General features: G+C 43.4%; 1 protein-coding gene across 2 annotated transcripts in view; it reads right to left on the reverse strand.

The window, feature by feature from the left end:
* Positions 1-808: 808 nt before the first annotated feature.
* The window catches only part of LOC109510792 (RNA-binding protein Nova-1-like), a 56379-nt gene continuing 35127 nt past the window's right edge, over positions 809-22060 (reverse strand). For both annotated transcript variants that reach the window (XM_019861380.1, XM_019861379.1), the window contains 2 exons: positions 12573-12739; positions 809-5724 (listed from right to left, as the gene is read on the reverse strand). In XM_019861380.1, the coding sequence (XP_019716939.1) occupies positions 4702-5724; positions 12573-12739 (1190 nt within the window). In that variant the 3' untranslated portion in view covers positions 809-4701. The remainder of the gene's footprint in view (positions 5725-12572; positions 12740-22060) is intronic.

Here is a 22060-nt window from a genome sequence, read left to right on the forward strand (position 1 = left end):
ACAGTGATATGACAAATGCAGTCGACATTTGCTGGTGTTTCAAAGTGGTAGTTTTGAGAGGGATGATTGGTGGCAAGTGGGGGGTGGGGGGGTAGACATGGGTCCCATATGTGTGGTGAGAGTAGAAAGTAATTTTTTTCCCCTGTGGAAACGGCGCAAACATCTAGTTAGCATATTAACATGCTAGCAACAAGGTGTAGCAAGTTAACGGTTGCTGGGCCCTCACAAAAGTTTTGGGTGGAAAAAAAAAGGGTGCGGAAAAGGGTGAGTGGATGGAGCATGCAGTACACCAACCCCGGCAAACGCTCCCCAAATCCCCCCAGCTTGGCCCCTTGCCACACAAAAATTAGTGCAAATGTGTTTTGTTCAAATCTGAAAGAAAAGGGATGCTTTTTCCGCAAATACTGTTTTTGAATAAAAATGTCTTGTGGTTTGAGACCAAACATTTTGTGTGGAATTCTTTTCAACCTATGTGAAAGTTACCGACACAGAATTCGCGGCTGGAGTCGAACCACTAATTTGCCAGCTTCAGAGGTAATATCATTGGCATTTGTTCTTTTCATTTGTTTTTGGCAAATGTAACAAGAAATTCATTGCGCCTGAAATACTGATTTGCGTTAAAAAAAAAAAAAGCATGCAGCGAGTGCAGGGACAAAGGGGTGGGGCGAATTATAATGGGACGTTAGCATCCATGTTAGCCAGATTAGCGCAAAAGAAAAAAAATGCTGTGATCTGGGACTTTTGGGGTTTGTCGGGGTTTGTTCGATGTTTTTGTTAATAAACAACACAGTCTAAACTGTATAGATTTTTTTTTTTGTCCACACTTGACATCATGCAATATACACGTGCAAAAAGGTTAACATCTATTCCCACAAAATACATCTTCACTAGAAAAAGGTTTAAAGAATGCTATGGAGTCACATTATTTTTTCTGTCCGTATTCCAGCATAGTAATGCTAAGCTATCGCTATGGTTTATTGGTTCCCTCTACTCTTGCATTGTGGGAGCATCCAGACTACCAGTGATGAAGCGCTTCCTTGCTTTTTGATAGAAAGGAAATACGCCTCATTCATTTGGCACTTTTTCACATTTTTCCTGGTATAAAAAGTACTGTATGTTTGCAATATCAAATCAAAAAATTTTGGCACAGCTTTTTACTACTTACAAGTTTGAGGACTTTTTTTTTCTTTTAAACTTACACTTGATATGTTTTTTTTTTGTTTGTTTGTTTTTCAGTTACCATATCTTAGCAGCAGCATTTCCCACTGATACAAAAACAATGAAACAACCAAACTACAATCAGTCGCAAAAAAAAAAAAAAAAAAGCATCGGAACAGGAAAACGGTTGGGACGAGACAACACGTATCGCTTCTGCTGCTCATCACCAAATCAAGGAGGAGGGTTTTCTCCCCACTGTGGAAACACAACACTGCCCCCGCAGGAAGTCCACAAAGCTGCATGCTAACCTGTTAAAATGTTGATCTTGCCACCCCGAAATGTCTTCGATACAGTGAACCCGCAAAAATCTGCAAACAATTGACACCCTCAGCCCTCCCCAACAGGTTTATAATTGTCTAAAAATGCCGCAAGTTGAAAAAGACCTTTTGTCGAAATGAAACCTTCAACTTGAACACAGTTTCTTGACACCAAGATGGCAGCCATGCACTATTTGTCTGTTAATGAAACTCCCCAATCCACTTCAACATCGTTCCTTGACACCAAGATGCCACAAGACGCCAGCAAAGCTCTATTTGTGTGTAAATGAAACTCCTCAATTCACTTTGAGGTTCTTTGAAACCAAGATGCCACAGTGCGGCGCCAAAGTCATACTTTTATTGCTTTGGCCTGAGTGCAAAATCAGCTCATGATCACAATAGGTTGGAAAAAAGAAATCTGCAGTACCCTATGCCTAAACCGTGAATATGCGGGAGTTCACCGTATTACTACTTGGTGCACCCAAGCCAGTGGAACATCCCATGGCTGCCATGACAATATCTGCAAGAAGAAAACTGGGACTTCCTGCTTGACTCCTCAAAGATCCTCAGCAGCAGCAGAAGAAGAAGAAAAAGACGACGACGAGAAGAGGAGGCATGCATCATGGTCGCCGCCAGTGGTGCGATGTGGTAGAGGGGTGTGGGGGCGGGTGCGTAGTCGGGATGGGGGAGTGGCGGGTGCGTGAGGATGGAGTTAAAGATGGAGTAAAGAAGCCTCCTTACCAGAGAGCCTTGCCGGCCTAGCGACGCCTATGAAAGGCAAACTATTGAAGAGGAAGGAGAGGAGTCCCCACTCGGGCACGCTCACCAGGGTGAATAAATCCAACGCACCCCCTCTGTTGACTTTTTACATTCACTTCAATAAGACCTTTTCAGAATGTTTGTAAACAACAGGCGCCAACGGTGCTTCCGGGTGGCAGAGAAGCGAGTGGCTACCTCTGACATGAAATAAAACTATGAGAAAAACTAGTAAGAAATGTCGTCTCCAAACTGCCGCCCCCCCCCCTTTTCCAACAGGAAGCTAAAAATAATCCATCAAAAGTTTTCGATGATCAGGATAAATGCGGTGAGTGTTGTCTTTGAGTCAATTAGCATAACGTGATGACTAGCCTGCGCGCTACCGTCCGCCCTATAGCGCGCTAGCCAGTTTAGCATCAAAACAGCATGTCTGTGCCATTTATCCGAATCCCTGTCATGACAAAAACATTGTAATGCCTTGCATCGCTTTGGATTTTAGATGCACGCAACTCTTGAGCTCCGAAAAATATCTGCTCGTCACATTGGTAATGAGGGAGATAAATGTGTTGGAAATTGGGAAAGTTGAGGCACGACACGCTCAAGCGGATTATGCATACTTTATGTATGGTATAAATGAGACTATGTGTTTTGGTAGGTTACAAAATGTGTCTCGATTGTGAGAAAAGATGATGCTATTTATGTAGTAAATGAAGAATGCATGTTACAAAAAAAAAAGCCACGAACACATCACCAGTAAAGTGAAGCTAACCTGTCCCACGGTGGTCTCAACCCCGCTCAAATCAACACTTGGCGAATTCTGCTTCACAATGGCCAGAAGGGCTGACATTGATGTGCTGAGCCACTGTCGCTCACGGCACGTTTCTTAGTTGTATATCTTATTACGGCGTTTACGAGTTGGTGGCAAAAAAAAAAAAAAAAAGATCAGTCACTGTCCTGCTTGATGTTTTTTTTTTTTTGTTTTGTTTTTGTTTTCACAGAAAGCTCGTTTGCATCGCAGTTTGGTCCGAAACAGGCGTTTCTACTCAAGATGGAAAAAGCTCGAACAAACTGTTTTATCTGGTGAAAGAAGAGAATCTCTTTTGTTTGGTTCTGCTTGGAAAATGGCTGGCAGTGAATGAGTAAACGCTCATTTACTTCGTCCCTCAGTGATCATGTGATATGTCTTAATTTCTTTCAGCGTTCCATCTTTTTCCCAAGTTATTTACCTAACAATTTTTTTTTCCCCAACTGACATTTCACACATTCAAGCTCGGGAACAAAAATCATCATTCCAAACGTTTTGTTCAATTAGCTCCGTCTTTTGCCACCCGGAGGTACGTGTGACGTCACAGGGAAATGTCCTATTGATGAAGGAAAAGTTTGCCACCCCCGCCCCCCCTCCCGGCGCTCCCACCTGACATCCCGTCCTTTCCCAAGGACCTCTGCCGATTGACGACTGGTTCTCAGTATTCCTTCCAATGCAAAATTCATATACAATAATTGATATTTCATATTCGTTAGTGTTCCCTGCCATACAAAAAAAGTCGTCCAGTTGCGTCCCCTTGCTTCACAGTGCATTAAGACAACAATTCAGTGTACTCCGACTGTAAAAAAAAAAACAGCACAAAAGAACACACAAAACGAACACGCCAGTAACCTCTGCCACCCTCGCCGCCTGTTTTTCAGTAGTTAGTCCCAAGCGCTTTTAGCCAGCAGGGACTCCATTTTATGGTTTAGCAAGCGCCAGGGAGGATAAGCCGGGTCAAGATAAGAGTGGGGAGGGGGGTAGGGGGGCGCGAACGAGGAGACCCCTAACATAGGTGGCGCCCGCCCTCCCCAGGCTTAAATAAGACATATATTACACTATGTGGCGTTAGCATTCATCTTCAGTCCAAAAACATTAAAATAAAAGATTTACATTCACCTCCTCTGGATAAGAATAAATAGTAATGATGTCATCACGCTGCGCAGCACAGTATCGCTCGCTACGTGAGGTCATCAATGTGGGACGGAAAATTTGGGGCAAAGTGTGGGCAGGGATTTGGGGTTGGGGGTGCGTTTGTTCTGTCATATACACACCTTTGCAGTCATGAAACCCTCACGAGGGGGGCGACAGGGGAAGGAAAGGGGCAAATTGAACCAACAAAAACCCTGCAGGAGGTGGGTGGGAAGGCTGGGGGGGTGGGGGCTCTCCTCCCCTACTTCCTGTCATTCAGCATGTCCACAGTACACAAACGAAACAAACATCTTAATTTACGCAACAAAAAGGAATAAAAAGTCCATAAAGACGTTAAGTAATAAAACATATTTACATTTTACACTTTTTTTTTTGTCATCTCAGCACTTTTTTTTCCAAAGGGCGAATACTGAGAAGACAATGCAGAGGGGTCGGGGTTTGGGGAGGGGGTGGGGGGGGGGTTCGCTCTCCTCTCCTCTTCCCTCTCACGATTCTTCGTGGGAGCGTGGTGGGTTAGCCCACCTTCTGCGGGTTGGTGGCACGCACCCCCTGCTCATAGGTGATCCTCTGGCTGATCAGGTACTGCGCTGCCTGGGTGGCCGCCTGTGATCCCGTGATGGTGACCTTCCTGTTCCGGGTTCCCGGGATGAACTCGCCCTTCTTGGAGATCTGGATGCGAGCGCCGGTCAGCTCCTGGTACTCCACTAGCGTCTTGCCGCCCTTGCCCAAGATGGCGCCCACCAGGTTCTCTGGCACGGCGATCTCCACGACCTCCTTGGCGCCTTCCGCCAGCTTCTCGGTGGCCAGCAGCGAGGACGCCATCAGGGGTGAGGCGGCGCTCAGGTACCCATTGGTGGCCCCGGTGGCAGTTGCCAGCGAGCCCAAGGAGAAGCCGCCCAGCCCCGCCGCCTGGTGGGCGGCGCTGGTGGACGCGTCGCTGGCGTAGGATGCCAGCAAGTTGGCGGCGGCTGCGGCCGCGGGGTTGGCGTTGGCGGCGACGGCGGCGAGGACCCCCGAGGCGGCAGCCGGGTTGAGCCCCAGCCCCAGAGAGTTGGTATTGTAACCGTAGCTGGCCAGCGTGTTGAGGGCGGACGTGATGGTGAGCAGGTCGTTGCCCGACAGACTGGACATGGTCGTGGGGAAGGCGCCCACCCCCGCCAGCCCTGCTTGACCGAGGAGCGAGGAGGCGGTAGCCGCCGCCGCCGCTGCCGCCGCCGGCATGACCTCGGCCGAGTTGGCGTATGGCGAGCCTGTGGGGTTAGAGTTGGCCACTGGCCCGGTGATGTTGGAATAGGAGATGTTGAGGCAGGACGAGCTCTGCGGGTCCTCTTGGATCTTCTGCACGATGATCTCGACCGCCTTGCGGTTTTGCTCGGGCTCTCCGCTGATGGTGACCACGCGCTCCTGAAGGTTGATTCCTTCGGGCTTCTGCGACAGCTGCACCCAAGCGCCCGACTGCTCCATCACGGCTTTGACGGTGGCGCCGCCCTTGCCGATGATCAGGCCCGCCGTGCTGTTGGGCACAATCAGCTTGGCCTGGCGAACAGGACGACAACCAATCATTACACACTTTACATTGAACGGTACACGGTGCCAGTTTTGCTCAAATGACTGCGTGCAAAAATCGACTTGGTTGCTCATGCAAACAAATGATCCACCAACCGGGTGCACCGAGGAGCGTGTCCGCCAAACACAGTGCAGTTCATTTGCATGCATTCTGGGACCAGTGTATCAAATCAATTCATTCAGCATGAAATATCGCTTTGGCTAATTGTACATGTTTAAATACCGCACCCGAATGGCAGGTGCAAATGGCACCTCTACGCATAACTATGACAAAGAGGCAAAGGCAGAATGTGAGAAGACGAGGAGAGCAGATTTGGCAACCAACATTTTTGATTGTGCAATGTGATATGGCTAAATTTAATATCGCTAACGACAGGATAATGAGCGATAAAAAGCATTTTTTAAAAGAAAAAACAAAATATCAATCCAAGAGAATGTGGAAAGTGTACTTTCTTTCCCTTTTTTTATTTTATTTTATTTATTTTTTTTTTAGTAGTAGTTACTGACAGCAACCAACATTAACAAAGTCAGCAATTATTTAAAAGTAATTCACGTTGTACTGCAACTGTGCTTTCATGATGAAATTACAATTTTATGCTGCAAGAGAAGCGTTTGTTGTGGTTGCGTGCGTGTGTTAAAGGCATCAACGTGTGCGTTATGTACCAATGCGCCCATGCATAACCGTTGTCAGGATAAGCGGCTTAGAATGTGGATGGATGTGTTGTGTGGCTTGGGGGAAAAAAATAAAAACACACTCGCCCCGCACATTACGATGGTGGTATCCTATGCATTGATGCATAACATGACGATGTGATGTATGGATTCCCAGCGACATGAACTATGCTCGTGTGTCCCTCCTCTTGCCCTCCAAAATATGATTGTCATCTGCTGATTTTCCACTGTCGATCAACGCCAAACTTAGAAGGAGGAATGCGGTTGTTTGAACTGAGATCTACATGCAACAAAAACGTGGCAAGGTCACATGACTGATTTTAATATCTTGAATGTTTACATTTCGATTCGATCAAGATATATCGCCCATCCCTAATTTTTGAAATGCCAGAAACGAAAAACGGTGCCATTAAGCAATTACATTTCGGAGGCAGGGATCAGCAACCTTTTTGAAAGTGAGAGCTACTTCTTAAGTACCGATTAATGCAAGGGGCTACCAGTTAGACACACCCTTCTAAGAGTTGCTGAATTTATGTGAAGAATCGGATAAATATCAATATGAGGCACTGTGTTTGCCAGTCTTTGCCAATATTAACATTTTCCAATCAATTCTACAACATTCCTAGAAAATCACAATGTCCAATTACTTACGAGCTAACTTTAGAACGGGCCCGTGGGCTACAAGTGTGCTCCCTGGGGGCTATATATCTGGTGCTGGCAAGCACCACCCACGCTGGTGACTCCTGATCTAAGGGCAAACTTCTTGGCCAGTCATACGAAGGAATCATGCCACATTGCCTCAGCCCGTTGACATTATTTCTACTTTTTAAAATAAATGCTACACATTACTCTTACAATAAATTCTCATATGAGTGTCTTTTTTCAAATGAGTTTGAGCACAGTCAAAAAATACAATTATCACGTTTTTTTGACCCAAATGCATTTGAACATGGTTTTAAAAAATACATCAGCTTGTAAACATTCTTTAAAAACCATTTGCAAAAAAAAATGAATGTGAACACTTTTTTCTAAATTAAGTACATATGACTGTGCTTTCTTTTTAAAGCAAGTGTGCATTGCTGCCGGTTCTGACGGCCTTGAACAAGGCATCTGCTCCTGCCATACGTGAAGAGACATTTTGAACGCAACGAGAGAGGAGGGGGGGGGGGGGGGGAGAGAGAGAGAGAGAGAGAGAGAGAGAGAGAGAGAGAGAGACACCAAGAAGAGTGCACAGAAGAGATGTGGAGGACGGTGCAGCGTCTCCACGGCAACAAGGTGAAAAACAAAACACTGACGAAAGAGAGCAGAGGACAGTGTTGAGTTGAGGGAAAGAGGGAGGGAGCATTGTAAAAAGCTGCTTCACAGCAAAAAAAAAAGTCTCAGGAGGTCACTGTTACCATGGAAACAGCTCCAGTACCGTATTGAGATGAGAGTCTTGTGAAAGGCAGCCAGCACACACATAGCACAGTGCTTTTAGTGGAAGTGCAGTTGAGCTAAGTTGAAAGATTAAACAAAAAACAAAAACGTAAATGCTTCATGTGGCTAATTTTTCTATACTTTCAAACTGATTTTTAAAAATAATTTTTAAACGGTCCTATTTCTGTGGGGGTTAAAATATTTGGTCAAAACCTTTTCATTTCCTTTGTGATTTTTTTTCCCCACATCACATCTTTATTCAAAAATGTTTACACTTTATTTGTTTTATTGGAATAGATCAGCCGCACAGTGGTCGACTGGTTAGCACGTCCACCCCACAGTGCAGAGGTGCAGCGTTCGATTCCGGCTGCGGCCTTTCTGTGTGGAGTTTGCATGTTGTGTGTGGGTTTTCTCTGGGTGCTCCGCTTCCCTCCCACATTCCAAAAACATGCATGGCAGGCTAATGGAAGACTCTAAATTGTACCTAGGGGTGAGTGTGAGCGTAGATGGTTGTGCAACTGTGGTCACAAATCCCGCAGTGTACGGGACGCTGTGTGTGACGTAGTACATTCCGATGCCAGCCGCAAGGCAAAGCGCGTTAAAATTCATTTAACTTTGGCGAATAGACGAAATGAGGGGATTTTCGGTGCACACGCACACTTCTTACTGCTCCAAACGTGTCATCTGCCACGCCCTGCATGCATCCGCGCCTCACCGCGCGAAGTGCATTGACTTTAAATGAATTGCACCGCCAGAAATGCTCACAACGGATTTGGTGTGCATGTGTCGCATTAGTCATTTCTTCCAAATGCACATTTTTTCCTTTCATTTAATACATGTGAATTTTTCAACTCCCCCAAAAAAGTTGGATATTGCAATTACGCTATTTTAAATAACTTTTGTTCAATTGATCTATATTTTTGTTAAAAAAGAAATTTTGGGCAAATTTTGTTTCAAACCCAAATTTATTTCATTTTTACTTCTTTAACAGGGATATGCGCAGATATTCATTTATTACGAGTGTATTGTCTTGTGCACTTTTGTTTTTTGAAAACTGGGTACGGAGGGAGGTAGTCAAAGATTGTATCCATAAGACTTTTTCCTCCCACACACGCACACAGAGAAGAGGAAGTGGGAGTAAACACATGCCATGTCTGATCCCTCGCGAACGATCGCATCCACCGACTTTTGGTCACAAGCCGTTCTGCACTAATGAGCTCCTCCTTTTCTTCACATTTTTACGACATTCTTGTTTGAGCTTGTTTGAATATAGTTGAACGGTGCATTCGCTAGCTGGGCCTTCATGGAGCATCTGCTCAACTTAATCCACCACTACTATCATGTCACAATTATGTGAAGTGATTTAAAAATGAATAAATTTTAATGAACCAATTTTCGGGATAAAAATATCTAAATGAAGGCAACAAATATTACAGTACTCTTGATGATGTAAATGATCATGCTCATAGTTCAAATTTACAAACATATGATACTGTTTTTATATGCTGGATGTCTCCAACTAAAGCACAAGTACTCTGCATTTTTTACGGGAGGGTGACATTTTGTGGACTTCCTGCCGGGAGAGGCAATAACAGGAAGTAGGAAACGGGTGTCCAATGCTGAGGTCAAAGGTGACAGGAAATAGACTCAGGAAATGACCAGACTGCGATCGAGTTTTTGTGTGCATGTGCTTGTGCGTCTAAGTCTTCGCAGCCAAAAATAGTCACCGTGAAAATCAAAAGTGTCGGACGCCAGTAGCTCACCATTTTTTAAACATTTAACTTTTTTTTTTAAAGTCTACGAGTACTTCAGGAAACATATGGAAAATTTATTAATGTTAATGTGAATATCCAAATAGCTGTTTGAGTGCATTCCCACCTATCAAGTGTGAAATTAAACAACTAAATCAATCATTTGTTATCTGACATTACTGAGAAAAAAAATGATTATTTACATAATCTCGCCCGCACGAGTGTTTCTCAGACAAGAACTTGTGATAGAGGGAGAAGCCTTCTGTCACTCAGGACAAGTTATACAAAATGTGGAAAATAAAATAGAACATTACACTTTCTCGACTTTGGTGAGCTAATAGCTATGCTAGGTAGAGAACATTACACTTTCTCGACTTTGGTGAGCTAATAGCTATGCTAGTTAGCTACTCTAGTCAGCTATTTTTTTCAAGCTTGTGATGGAGGGAAAAGCCTCATTTGACTTTTGGTGTTCTGCCAGAATGTGTGTAATAAACTAGACCATTTAAATATTTTTGAAAGGCATTTTTTTTTTACCGTCGCGAGCTAATAGCTATGCTAATTAGCTATGATAGCTAGCTAGCTTTTAGCCTATCGTGGAGGGAGAAGCCTCCTGTCGCAGAACTATAGCCAAAATGTGTATGATCAACTACTCCATTTTAATGTTGTTGAAAACCATTTTATTTAATAACCTTTAGCGCATTATGGAAGGAGAAGGTTACTGTCACTAGGGACTATTTGGCCAAAAAGTGTAAAATGAGCTTTTTCATTTTAATGTTGTAAGGCAGTCTGTACTTTCGTAAAGTAATAGCGAGGTACTTAGCCAGGTTAATGAGCTTTTAATGGAGAGTGAAGCCACCTGTCACACTTGGTACTATTTCTTCACTGAAGGGTTATAATAAAGTAGACATTTTAATGTTAGTGTAGCACATTTTCTTCTTGACCAAGCTAAAAGCTAAGCTGGTGAGCTATGCTATTTAGTTATCTTTAGCTTGTAATGGAGGGAGATGCCTCCTGTCACTTTGGGGACTATTTATACGCACACATGCTTACACAAACACACGCACACACACACACACACACACACACACACACACACACACACACACACACACACACACACACACACACACGTATACAAATAATGTGTGTTGAGTCTATTTCAAGAGGTGGCTAAAGTTTCTTTTTGTGCATGCCGATGGCGACGAGACAAAAGCGACAAGGAGCCGGGTTTTTTGGGATGATTGATAGGAGCCGACTGCTCTTGTTAGCCAACAGCCGCCACCATGACCAGCAGCTGGTGTTAAGTTAGATGATTTACGAGGTGAACAAATTGTTTGACTTAACCCCAACTGCTCGGGCGTAAATTGTCAACGCACTATGCTTTTGCTTTGTGATGCATTTGTGGTTACCTGTTAGCATGTAACATGTTGTTTCTTGGAGTGGTCATGTTCAAGCCATCAACAAACTCACTAGCTTTTTGCATGTGGCATGCTTAATTCGTTACATGTTCAAACCACCAACAACCGTGTTTCGAGTACCTGCTTATTTACGTGTACCTTGCCAAGAAGAAGTCAAGCTAACCACCACAGCAGTTGTTTATGCTATACATGACAGTAACACGCCTCCATCATGGTAAGAAGGGTATCTTCAAAATAAACCTTACCTTAGTAAATAATATATGAATATCAATGCCTAGGTCTGCTTTTATTTTGAAGCTGCTCTCGGCAGCGGATCGTGGCTAATGCTGACTTGACTTGTCTTCTAGACGGCGTTTGGAGCCGTTTGCGTCACAAAATATTGCTCCCGATTTCAACACGTCGCCGTCCTGAAATAACATCCGATTGCTAACTCATGGCGCTAAAAAATTATTACGCTGGCACTGTGTTGTATGGCGTCTGTTGCTTGTGTTTAGCAGCGGCTCCAATGTGAGCAAACGCTAGCAGCACTCAAATGCTCCATCAAGGCTGGCGAGAGCCGTTGGATTACTTTTTTTAATCTGAATGCCCGATTATTCAAAATATGTTTTTGTCGGATATCCGAATACCAAAATATGTGTTAGATACAGCCCTAGCTATTACCAGGTTGCATATTTTATTCGTTACATGCTCAAACCTTTCATATTTCTGTTTGACGATGTTTGCACATGATCCGCTACACTAATCAACCAACTGTATTTGGGCTGTTTGGCAATTAAGTGCTATCTCCACCAGGGAAAATACAATGAAATCCCTATAGCTGCTGGCCTTACAGGACATATGCTTGAATTTGCAAGTGGTGGCTTCGGTGTGAAGATCCCTGGAGGGAGCCTAAGAGTATCCACAAGACTCCGTTAATATCACAAAATGTGGCTAAATTTGTTCTAATTGTGTTAGCATCATTAGCCACTAACTGCTGAACCGGCTTTTTAATTATACACATGGTGTGTGAATGTGTGTGCGCGCGCAGACCCGATTCATCAATAGACACCATCACTGCCAGAACCGACTACTCGATAAGCAGCAATCATGAAGAGAGAGAGAGGGAGCTAATGGGCAAGTTAGTGATCAATGAGGCTAATTGTTAACTTGAGCAGAGGTCATCTTTCTTTGTGCACGCGTGTGTGCCTGTGTGTCATTTTCCCGCATTACGCCAACTCTCCCTGCCGTCAATCTCCTCCCTTCGCCATCTCTTCCTGTTCCCTGTCTCTGTTTTCCCGCCAGACTTTAGGTATCATTTTTTTGACACCTTTCTAATGGTGAGAAAAAGGCTTGCACACTTAAAACTGAATAGACTAGTACACTTAAGGCTCGATTAGAAGACAATGCATTAGGGTAGAATAGAGATTAACATTTAACTAGAGCAGGATGTAACGGAACATAATAGAATAGTCTAGAATGGACTAGAATGCAGTTGAAGACTAGGAGATGACTAGGATACAAGACGACTTTAGAGGGCAACACAACATAGTCTAGAACACCAATAGAATGGTCTAGCACAGACCTGCTTGATGCGGTCAGGGTTGACAGTGGTCTGCGGCTGTAAGATGCTGACTGGTTCGGACTTCTGACTGCTCTGTGGCATCTCTCGTACTTTCTCTGCGATGAAGTCGTGGACGCCGTTGAGGGCCTCCACCGTCCCCTGAACCAGACATACCCGCTCCGTGGTGCCTGCACACACAAAGACAACAAATACATAATCAGTATCAAATTGTATGTAATTGCGTCGAGGCTTTTTAACAATTGAACCATTTAACTATACAAAGGAAACCAGCCAATTTCACTTAACAACCTCCAGTTTAGTACACAAGTCTATCATGATTACATAGAAAGTCCCAAGAAGCCTTTTTTTAAGACACTGGAAGTCTTGACATTTTGGCTCCAAGCAGCATTTTAGGGCCATTTTGACCATTTCCGGAGGTCCTTCAAAGACAAACGTGTCCAAGAATTGTTCTGATTGCTACCAAATTTCAAGCAGGTTTCCTAGATAAGTGGTCAGCACTAAAGTGCCAATATATTGAATTGTCGACATTGCGTGTTAGCGGAAACATTCTAGCAACATTTAATGACTCTCAATAAAATATGAACTTGAACCAAACGCCTTGAGAACTTAGTCCACAAAGCCAGTTTGACTAAAAAACATGAAATTTGCTCGCCATGTCTAACATGAATAAACCCACAAAAAATAAGATATTCTGTAGACACACCTATCATGAATAGATATACCATAAAAAGTCTCAGGAAGCTATGCTCAAAAAGGCACAGGAAGTCTGCCATTTTTGGTTTGAAGCAGCTATTAATTAATATAATTTTCCAGGAGTCCTTCAAAGATCAACTTGTCCTGTAAACGTGTGACTACGTTCACTGTAGTTACTTTGAACTGTCGACTTGTTAGCGTGATGAAAAGGTGCCGTAGCTCATATGTGGTGAGGATGGATGGATGGATGATGGAAGGTTGGATGGAAGGAAAAAGGCCAGGCTAAAAATAAAAGCTGGAACTGCCACATTATTTTGAATTCTGCAGCGTTTTCATCAACCTGCCTTCTTTTTCCCTCGACTGGACGTCAACAAACGTGTCACCGTTAGCATTTGAGCAGTGACATGGCTCTGTGTGTGTGTGTGTGTGTGTGTGTGTGTGTGTGTGTGTGTGTGTGTGTGTGTGTGTGTGTGTGTGTGTGTGTGTGTGACAGAGAAGGAAACTGGGCCTCGCTCTCCCCGACAGCTGGTGCCCTCTGGGTAATCTGCCCTCGTCCAATCAGCAGCAAGGATTAGCAGGCCATTGTCTTGGCATCAGTGTGTGTGTGTGTGTGTGTGTGTGTGTGTGTGTACAAGCGCGTGTGAGAATAGGACACTGTTGGGGGAGCTCTACACCAGCCTTCGGCACAGCTGTGCCGCCGCATCTTCATGCCAAACATTCTCCCCTCAGGGACCAGGCACTAATCAAATAAAGTCATTCAAATCACTAAATTAATCAAGAATGAATGATCAACCTGATTAAATCATGTTTAGTGATTCCATGGATCACTAGAGGGCGCTAAGGGCAGTGTGGTTGCCGACGGCCACGCGCTCAAACATCAAAAGTCGAAGATGCAGTGTTGCCTTGATTTATGAGTTCAATTCATTCTCAATTTATTGACATGTCGAATTTATCGTATTGTGTTAGTGGGTGCTTCCTACTCCTTGCGAGTGTTCTCATTTTACAAGTCTGACTGTCGGTCACTTCCTGCACACGTTCACCATGCGGAACACTCATCATCATCATCGTCGTCGTTGTCGTGCAGGCTGCTTTTTATTATACGCCTGCTCGGATGACTCACTCCTTCCTCCTCCTCTTCGCCTCCCCAATGACCTGAGAGCTTCACCGCTGATTGTATGGCGCGCTAATAAGCTAGCACCCTAATGACAGTGGAACACGATCCGTTTGGCGTGATACGGCTCGACTTTTTGAGTCATTCTCACTTATTTCAAAAATAAAAAAATCTCCCCGTTGGAAACAATGTCAAGTGACCATTGTTTATCAACTTTATAGGCAATATTTGAATTGCATTATGGCGAAAAGAAAAGAAAAAGCAAAAATAAATGACAGTATAACGAAGCAACTAGGATTAGGCGATATGACCTTCAAATTAAATGGTACATGTTGGACTATTGTAATCTTTGACTTTTGAGGTTCCCCTTGTGTAGCTAACCACGAGCAGAAACAGCCATGTGATCACCAGGGCTCCCAAATAATACACCAATTCATGTTTATTCTTTTTTCTTTGTTTTTTTTTTAAATCCCAAGTAACAGGAGGCCAGAGAGTGGCGCTAACTGTGAGGCTAGCCAGCGCCGCCATGCCAATGCTAGCAACCATCCAGCAGAAGTTCCGTTTAAGAATCGAGTGTTTTTAGCAGCGTTAGCTTTCACCATCATTGATAATTCATTATTCAGTATTAGTGTTTATGAGCACCAACATCATAAACAGTTTTGCAGTGAAGCAAAATGGATCCATGAGAATTAAATGCAGTTGATGAAAATGAAAAATCTCCGATGGATGTTCTTAACGACATCCATAAAAGTCATGTCCGATCCTTGGGAGGAAGAGAAGATGGAGCGTAAGAGAGGCGTTCATTACTTTAAGCTCATTAAAGAGATCTCCTCAAGGTGGAGGATTAGGTGGTGTTAGTCGGTTACCTTTGATCGCCATCTGATGGATTAACCGCCTGTTAGCGACGCCTGCCACAAAATGCCTGCTCCTCCTTCCTTCCTGCCTTCCTTGCGAAAGGCTCCCGAAGTTTCAGAATGCGTGTCAACGTGATCTTCAGTGCTCCGTGCTTATATGCGTGTGGATTAGAACATGCATGTTGCATGTTTTGGCCCATTGCATTAACCCACTCATTCCCACACTTTTGAACTTTTACTTCCAATGATATTTTGATTGTGTCACTTTTTTTCCCAGAGAAAAACTTCTCATCTTTGTAGTTTGCATGTTCTCCCCGTGCCTAGGTGGCTTTTCTCCGGGTGCTCCGGTTTCCTCCCACATTCCAAAAACATGCGTGGCAGGCTAATGGAACACAAAACCTTGTTTGCAGACAAAAATGGCACTTCCCCATGTTAATAATAACGTTTAAGATCCTGAAAGGGCAGCTGATGACATCACATGACACATGAAACCTGATTGGACGGCGGCCATTTGCTGTAACCTTGGCGACAAACTCCCATGCTCAAACTGTGTAAATGTACAAATTACACTCAGGCACACAATTTTATGCAGCTGGTGATGATGTCATAAGCGTGCGTGTGTGCGTGCGTGCGTGTGTGCGTGCGTGTGTGTGAGATCATGTGCTGATGTAATCATGAGCAGGAAGGAAAGTTGGCTGTGTTCTCGCTCAAGTCTTATGTGGATGAAAATGTGATGGTTCCCTTGGAACACACAGACACACACAGACACACACTTGGGGGTGGGGCTCGGGGCGTTCAAATGAGGGCCAATTAGGAAAAGGGCACAGACAACGTGACGGCTGGGGTCATTTTAGCGCTCTCTACAAGAAGAAGAGAGGAAGTGAAGTTCTTCTGGCGTGTGCACCTGACAGCTTCCACATGTTGCTGCATACGTGCGTGTGCATGAAAGATCAACTTTTATAAAAAAGGCTTTCCACAGACTTTCTACAGTGTGGGGACCCTTACTTCAACTAGACACCTCCCCCCCCCCCCCCCCCCCCCCCCCCCCCCGCCACATCCCCCCAACCCGCTTTCCTCCACGTGTCAGCAGCTTGAATGTAAAGAATCAAGACAAACAAAAGAAGTTGGAAGAAAAGGAGAGAATTTTTCCCCACTGACGTCACCTTTTCTTCATTTGCTGCAGCTGCTGCCTCGACAAGCCCACTCCCCCAAATAAGGAACCCCCACATCAGTCCCTCCTAAGTCACCTATGAACCCCCTGCCCCCGCTAAATGACCACAAGACTCTTTGGAAAGGGACATGTGAATGACGTATTTCTTCAGAACAATAAAGTAGACTGAATGGTTATAGTGCGTACGACGAGAATGTCAGAGAGCAAGCAGAGCAGAGACCTCCTCCAAGGCCTATTAGTTCATAGAAGTGACATAAAGAACATTTATCTGATAGGAACCTTTTTGGTCCGGGACATACAAGTAAAGTGCTGCCCCGACTTACAGGCGACCCGATGTAAACGTTTCTCAAGATACTGTAAAATAATTGCATGTTTTTATGTTTGTTTGTTTGTTTGATTTTTATTTTTTTGGAGGGGGGGGCGACTTGCGTGCAGAAATTTGACTGCCATGTGACTGTGCTGGCAGCAGGTAGTGAGAAAAACGGAAGAACGGAAATGTTTTTTGAGGAAAAATATATTTATTTCTGAGAAACGACAGAAAAGCTGAATATATTGGGGAGAAAATATTTATTTTTTTAAGAAAATGTAATTTCATGAAAATTTCTTGAATGAGAGCAGTGGTTCTTAACCTGATTCGATCGAACCCTCGGGGTTCAGTGAATCGGTTTCACGTGTTTGATGGAGCCTCTGCCGTGGAGGTTAAGACACACCCCACTCTACATGTCAATTAGTTATGACACGCCCGCTTGGCCATCACTGGGGGAAATTTAATTCGCTCAGTAGTCAACGTGTGACTGTTGTGATAGTATGTCTTAAAATTGTAAAAAAAAGTTACTTTTTTCTGGTTTTAATAAATGCGTTTTTTATGTCTTGAATTTGTAAAAAGTCATATTTTTGTTTTTCACGAATGAAGGGTTCGGTGAATGTGCATATGAACTGGTTGGGTTCGGGACCTCAAACAAGGTTAAGAACCATTGAACTAGAGGCAATATTTTCTTGTTGAGGCGTTTCGTAATTTGAAAATTTTGTATGAAGAGACGTTCGTAAGTAGAGGTAGTACTATCTATCTATCTAATATATAATCAAGAATTCTTGATTAAAATTTGTACATTTGTGACAATGTTTTGTTTAATAGCTTATTACAGGTTTCACGATGATCACCATTCAAGCCTTGCATTTTCTGTGGAAAAAATATGGATCTATGCTCTTTGTAAACAAACACGTGCACACAGAGTGCTGCTTATCTGAGCACACACAACTATATATACACACCCCAAATCACATGCGGCCTCATCTGTCACACACGCGCACACACAGGCTCAGTAACTGGACCTGGTGTGAATTCCTACTCAAACCAAACGAGTTCGGTGCTGTTGTGATCTTACTTGCACACACACACACACACACACACACACACACACACACACACACACACACACACCAAAGTGGTACCACAAATTAAAAGGGAAAAAAAAAAGCGGAGCAAAATTAAATAAAAACTGTGATACCCTCGCAAGTGAGTAAGGGGAGCCATAGCCGCCGATGAAATTTCAGCTGCTGATTGAACGGGACTAACTCACAAATAGAAAATGAAAACACTCACAAGTAGTTGCTGTCGGCCACAATTTATGTCCACATGCTCATGCGCAGAATAATTGGCCAAGAAGTTCCTGACATCAGCCACTGGGCCACGCCCCTTGATAACAAGGTACCAATGTATTTTAGAAAGTTGTTTTGTGTCAGGAAAAATCAAGCACATACTTGAATTGGGAAAAACAAAGAGCATATGCAGTTTTTCAGTGAGGTTAAGGAGCTGAAAAATGTTTTTTTTTTTTTTTTAATGGCTCGATCGCCCAGGGCTCAAAAGAAGTGAAAAGTTCACGTCTTCCCACCCGAGTGATTTACATGTGCGTCGCGCCTGACTTGATGTTGGAGGAGACGCTCCAAACTTGTCGGCAGGAATGCGTCTCACTTGCAGATGCGTTTCCTCTTCCCCCAACACCCCCCCACCCTCCCCCTTCTCTTCCACGTGCAACCTTTGCTTGTTGTCGCTTACGGTGTCTTGCTGAGCAGCGTGCCGGGTCACCTTTAGCATGCTAGCCTTCCCCGTGTGTGTGTGTGTGTGTGTGTGTGTGTGTGTGCGCGGAGACACACACACACACACACACACACACACACACACACACACACACACACACACACACACACACACTCCCTAATAACAGTGACTGTCTTCAGCTTGTTGAGCGTTATCTCCCACGTTGGTGTCAAATGTCGCACAACTGCATTAATGGACTTGCACCTGTCTTTCTCCAGGCCGATACACACAAACACACGCACACACACACACGCGCGTCTTTTCCAGTGTCTACGCTTCTTTATGTCCCAAGGCCTCAGTTATCTAAACATTCCCCTCTAACCTCATGTCTAATGCGTGCATGTGTGTCTATCTTTGGCTGTGTGTGTGTGTGTGTGTGTGTGTGTGTGTGTGTGTGTGTGTGTGTGTGTGTGTGTGTGTGCGCACAGCTGACAGGATAGAAAAGGGGCAGTTGTGGTCACACGAGGGGGTGTGCAGAGATGGATTTGGAGGGGTGGGTGGGATTGCAGTCTGTAAGGGCGAGATAGTGGGCTTAAAACAGCTGACACTGTCTACCACGCACACATGCACAAGTACACACACACACACGCACACACACACACACACACACACACACACACACACACACACACACACACACACACACACACACACACACACACACACACTCACGCATTTGATTTTTAAAATGAGCAGTCACAGTTACTCAAGGGTTTAGTAATGATCAATCACGGTTCAGCTTTTTTTCTGTTTGGTCATCTGACGTTCACAAGCTGAGCCGTGATTGGTGGTTACCTGAGCCCGGGGCAACTGTGATGTCATTTTCAGTCAAAAGCAAGTGGCAAAATGGCCGCCCCCTGACATAGATACGAATGAGCGGATTGTGCTGTTTCATTCATATTCCCCAAATGCAATATGAATCAGAATGCTGTGTTTGGACTAGTATAGTAGCATTGAACATATTATTGTGCAGAGCATTTTTGAGTTGACTTCTCCGTTAAGTTTTTGCCATGCGTTGCAATTTATAGCTATGACGTTTAAGAAAAGAATTCCATCTGTTGCTGAAGCTAACACTTCATTCATAAATATGACTAAATATATTGCTATATTACATATTACATTTTTGGTATATTACAACGGTGAAAACATGATGTGCTCAAGAGAAAATCAAGGCAGAAGCGGAATCATAAAAAATGAGTATAGAAAAGTTTACTTGGGTCTCTGATTTAAAAAAGAAATTACAATAAAAATTGTTGGCCATTATAATGAAAGTAAAATAATGACTCCGTCCACCCATTTTCCGAACCGCTTATCCTCACGAGGGTCATAGTTACACAACTCATATACAGTACATATGATGAAAAGTGGAAATAAATACATGGAAATTGAAAATCATGCAATTCTGAAAAATGTCTTTGTTTGCTAATTTGGGTTTTGTTTCGCTTGACCCGCTGGGCGTGAGTTGTAACATTCATGTTGCCGCGTTGGACTGTGCATGTGTGTTTGTGTGTGTGTGTGTGTGTGTGTGTGTGTGTGTGTGTGTGTGTGTATGTGTGTGTGTGAGGGTGTGTGTGTGTGTGTGTGTGTGTGTGTGTGTGTGTGTGCGTGCGTGTGTGTGTGTGTGCGTGTGTGTGTGTATACATGTGACAAAAATTTCCTCACCAAGCTCTGCTCTAATGAGTACAAAAAGAACAAAAAAAAACAGCTGACACCAGAACATCATGTTAATTGTAAATTAGCATCTAGAATTGAGGGTTTGGGCCCCGTAACATCAATGACGTGACCGGGCATGAAATGGTTTACATTTTTGGCATGGAAAATGTGCGCACACACCCACACACAAACCGGACCAAGTGTCTAATTAACTTATTGAATGACTTAATGACGCCATACTAAATATATCCAGGATCAAATGTCTCCACAAAAGACTCATGCTCGCACACATACACACTTTAGTCTACACACATGCGCAGCTGCATTGCAAACACTTCAGCAACATTTTAACAAGTTCACACTTGTTTGAACCGGGCCCTCCGCTGGAGCCCCGCGCCCCTGAACAAGACATACCGTGACATCCCGTGTTAACGCCACAACGGGCTGCTTTCCGTCATTTTACGACGTGTTCTCTATGACGCGGCTAACGGTTGGCTCGCATCCAGAATGCTAATGTGTCAACATAGCGTAAACTTTTTCTCCCCTCTCTCAGTTTCGAAAAAACTATTCAGAAAATGTCCAAAATGAAAAGAATGTAACTTTCATGTCATTATATCGTGTTGCGTATAGAATTTTAAAGAAAAAAAAAAGAATATTCCATTTCTGAATAAGGCTGCAAGATAACAAAATATGGAAAAACAAAAAAGCTGTTAGGAAATTCTTGTTCTTTTTAATATTCAAATATTTTTGAAAAAAATTGAATGCATTTCAGAAAAAGATTTATATTTGCAGGAAATACATTTCCTAAATAAATAATTTCCTAAAAAAAAAATAAATAAAGGGCAATTTTGATAAATTTTTTTGAAGACTTAAAAATTTGAAATATTAATTTGCTTTTGAAAATCTTTTTGGGGAGTAAAAAAACATATAAACGCTAAATAAATGGAAAAAACACCAGAACTTTTTCACATTTTTTTCTAAAAAACACAGATCAAGCATACTAATATGGAAAGAAAACAAAAACAAGCATCAATTAAAACAACAACAAAATAAGTTCCAAATGTGAACAGTTAACCCTTCAACACAGAGCTCACTGAAAAATTCATCACCACAATTTTGTTGAGTTTAATGAAAGCAATTAAGAGGCGAGTATGCAGAGCAACTGGGATCAGGAAAACTCCTCAAAAAGTCGCAGATTATATTCGGAACTTTATGATACTTGCTGCTGTCGGTTATTTTTCGCATCCTCGTTCATTGGTTTGTTTTGCAGCTCTCAGTTTGCAAATGCACGCAGCCTCCCTTTTGATTTAAACCACATCGTCAACGTCATCTTTACAGGTACCGTGTCTGCTGTGACATGTAACCATTAACAAGCAGCACTTTACTGTGACATAAATGAAAATAAATCCCATTTTCGGCTTGCAAAATCCAACGAAAATTTTTGAAAAATTGTTGCCATGGTAAAAGCCGTGCACCCCCCAACACACACACACGCACACGCACACACACACTCACTTTACATCAGCTTGGTCAACAATCTGGTCCCCATTTGTTCCAGGGTGTGCGTGTGCGCGTGCGTGTGTGTGTGTGTGTGTTTCATGTAGGTATGAGCGCATTTAAGATTCTCACACTCACATTAATGAAGTACACAGAGTACTGAAACGCTACTATTTAAATACTCACACTATTACTCATTGTTTTTTTTGTTTTTGTTTTTTCACAACTGCAACACTCATACACGCGACTGAACCGCTCTCTCACAAACGACTGGACGACGGGTACTAAATTTTTTGTGCACAAATGAAACGCAAGCACGACTGAAATGCTGTCAGACACTTCATTTATTTTCACTCATACAGACTACTAAAACACAATCACTCATAATTGAAATGTTCTCATGTACTCCTG

This window comes from Hippocampus comes, unplaced genomic scaffold (genome assembly GCF_001891065.2).
Source record: "Hippocampus comes isolate QL1 unplaced genomic scaffold, H_comes_QL1_v1.1 scaffold122, whole genome shotgun sequence".
NCBI lineage: Eukaryota > Metazoa > Chordata > Actinopteri > Syngnathiformes > Syngnathidae > Hippocampus > Hippocampus comes.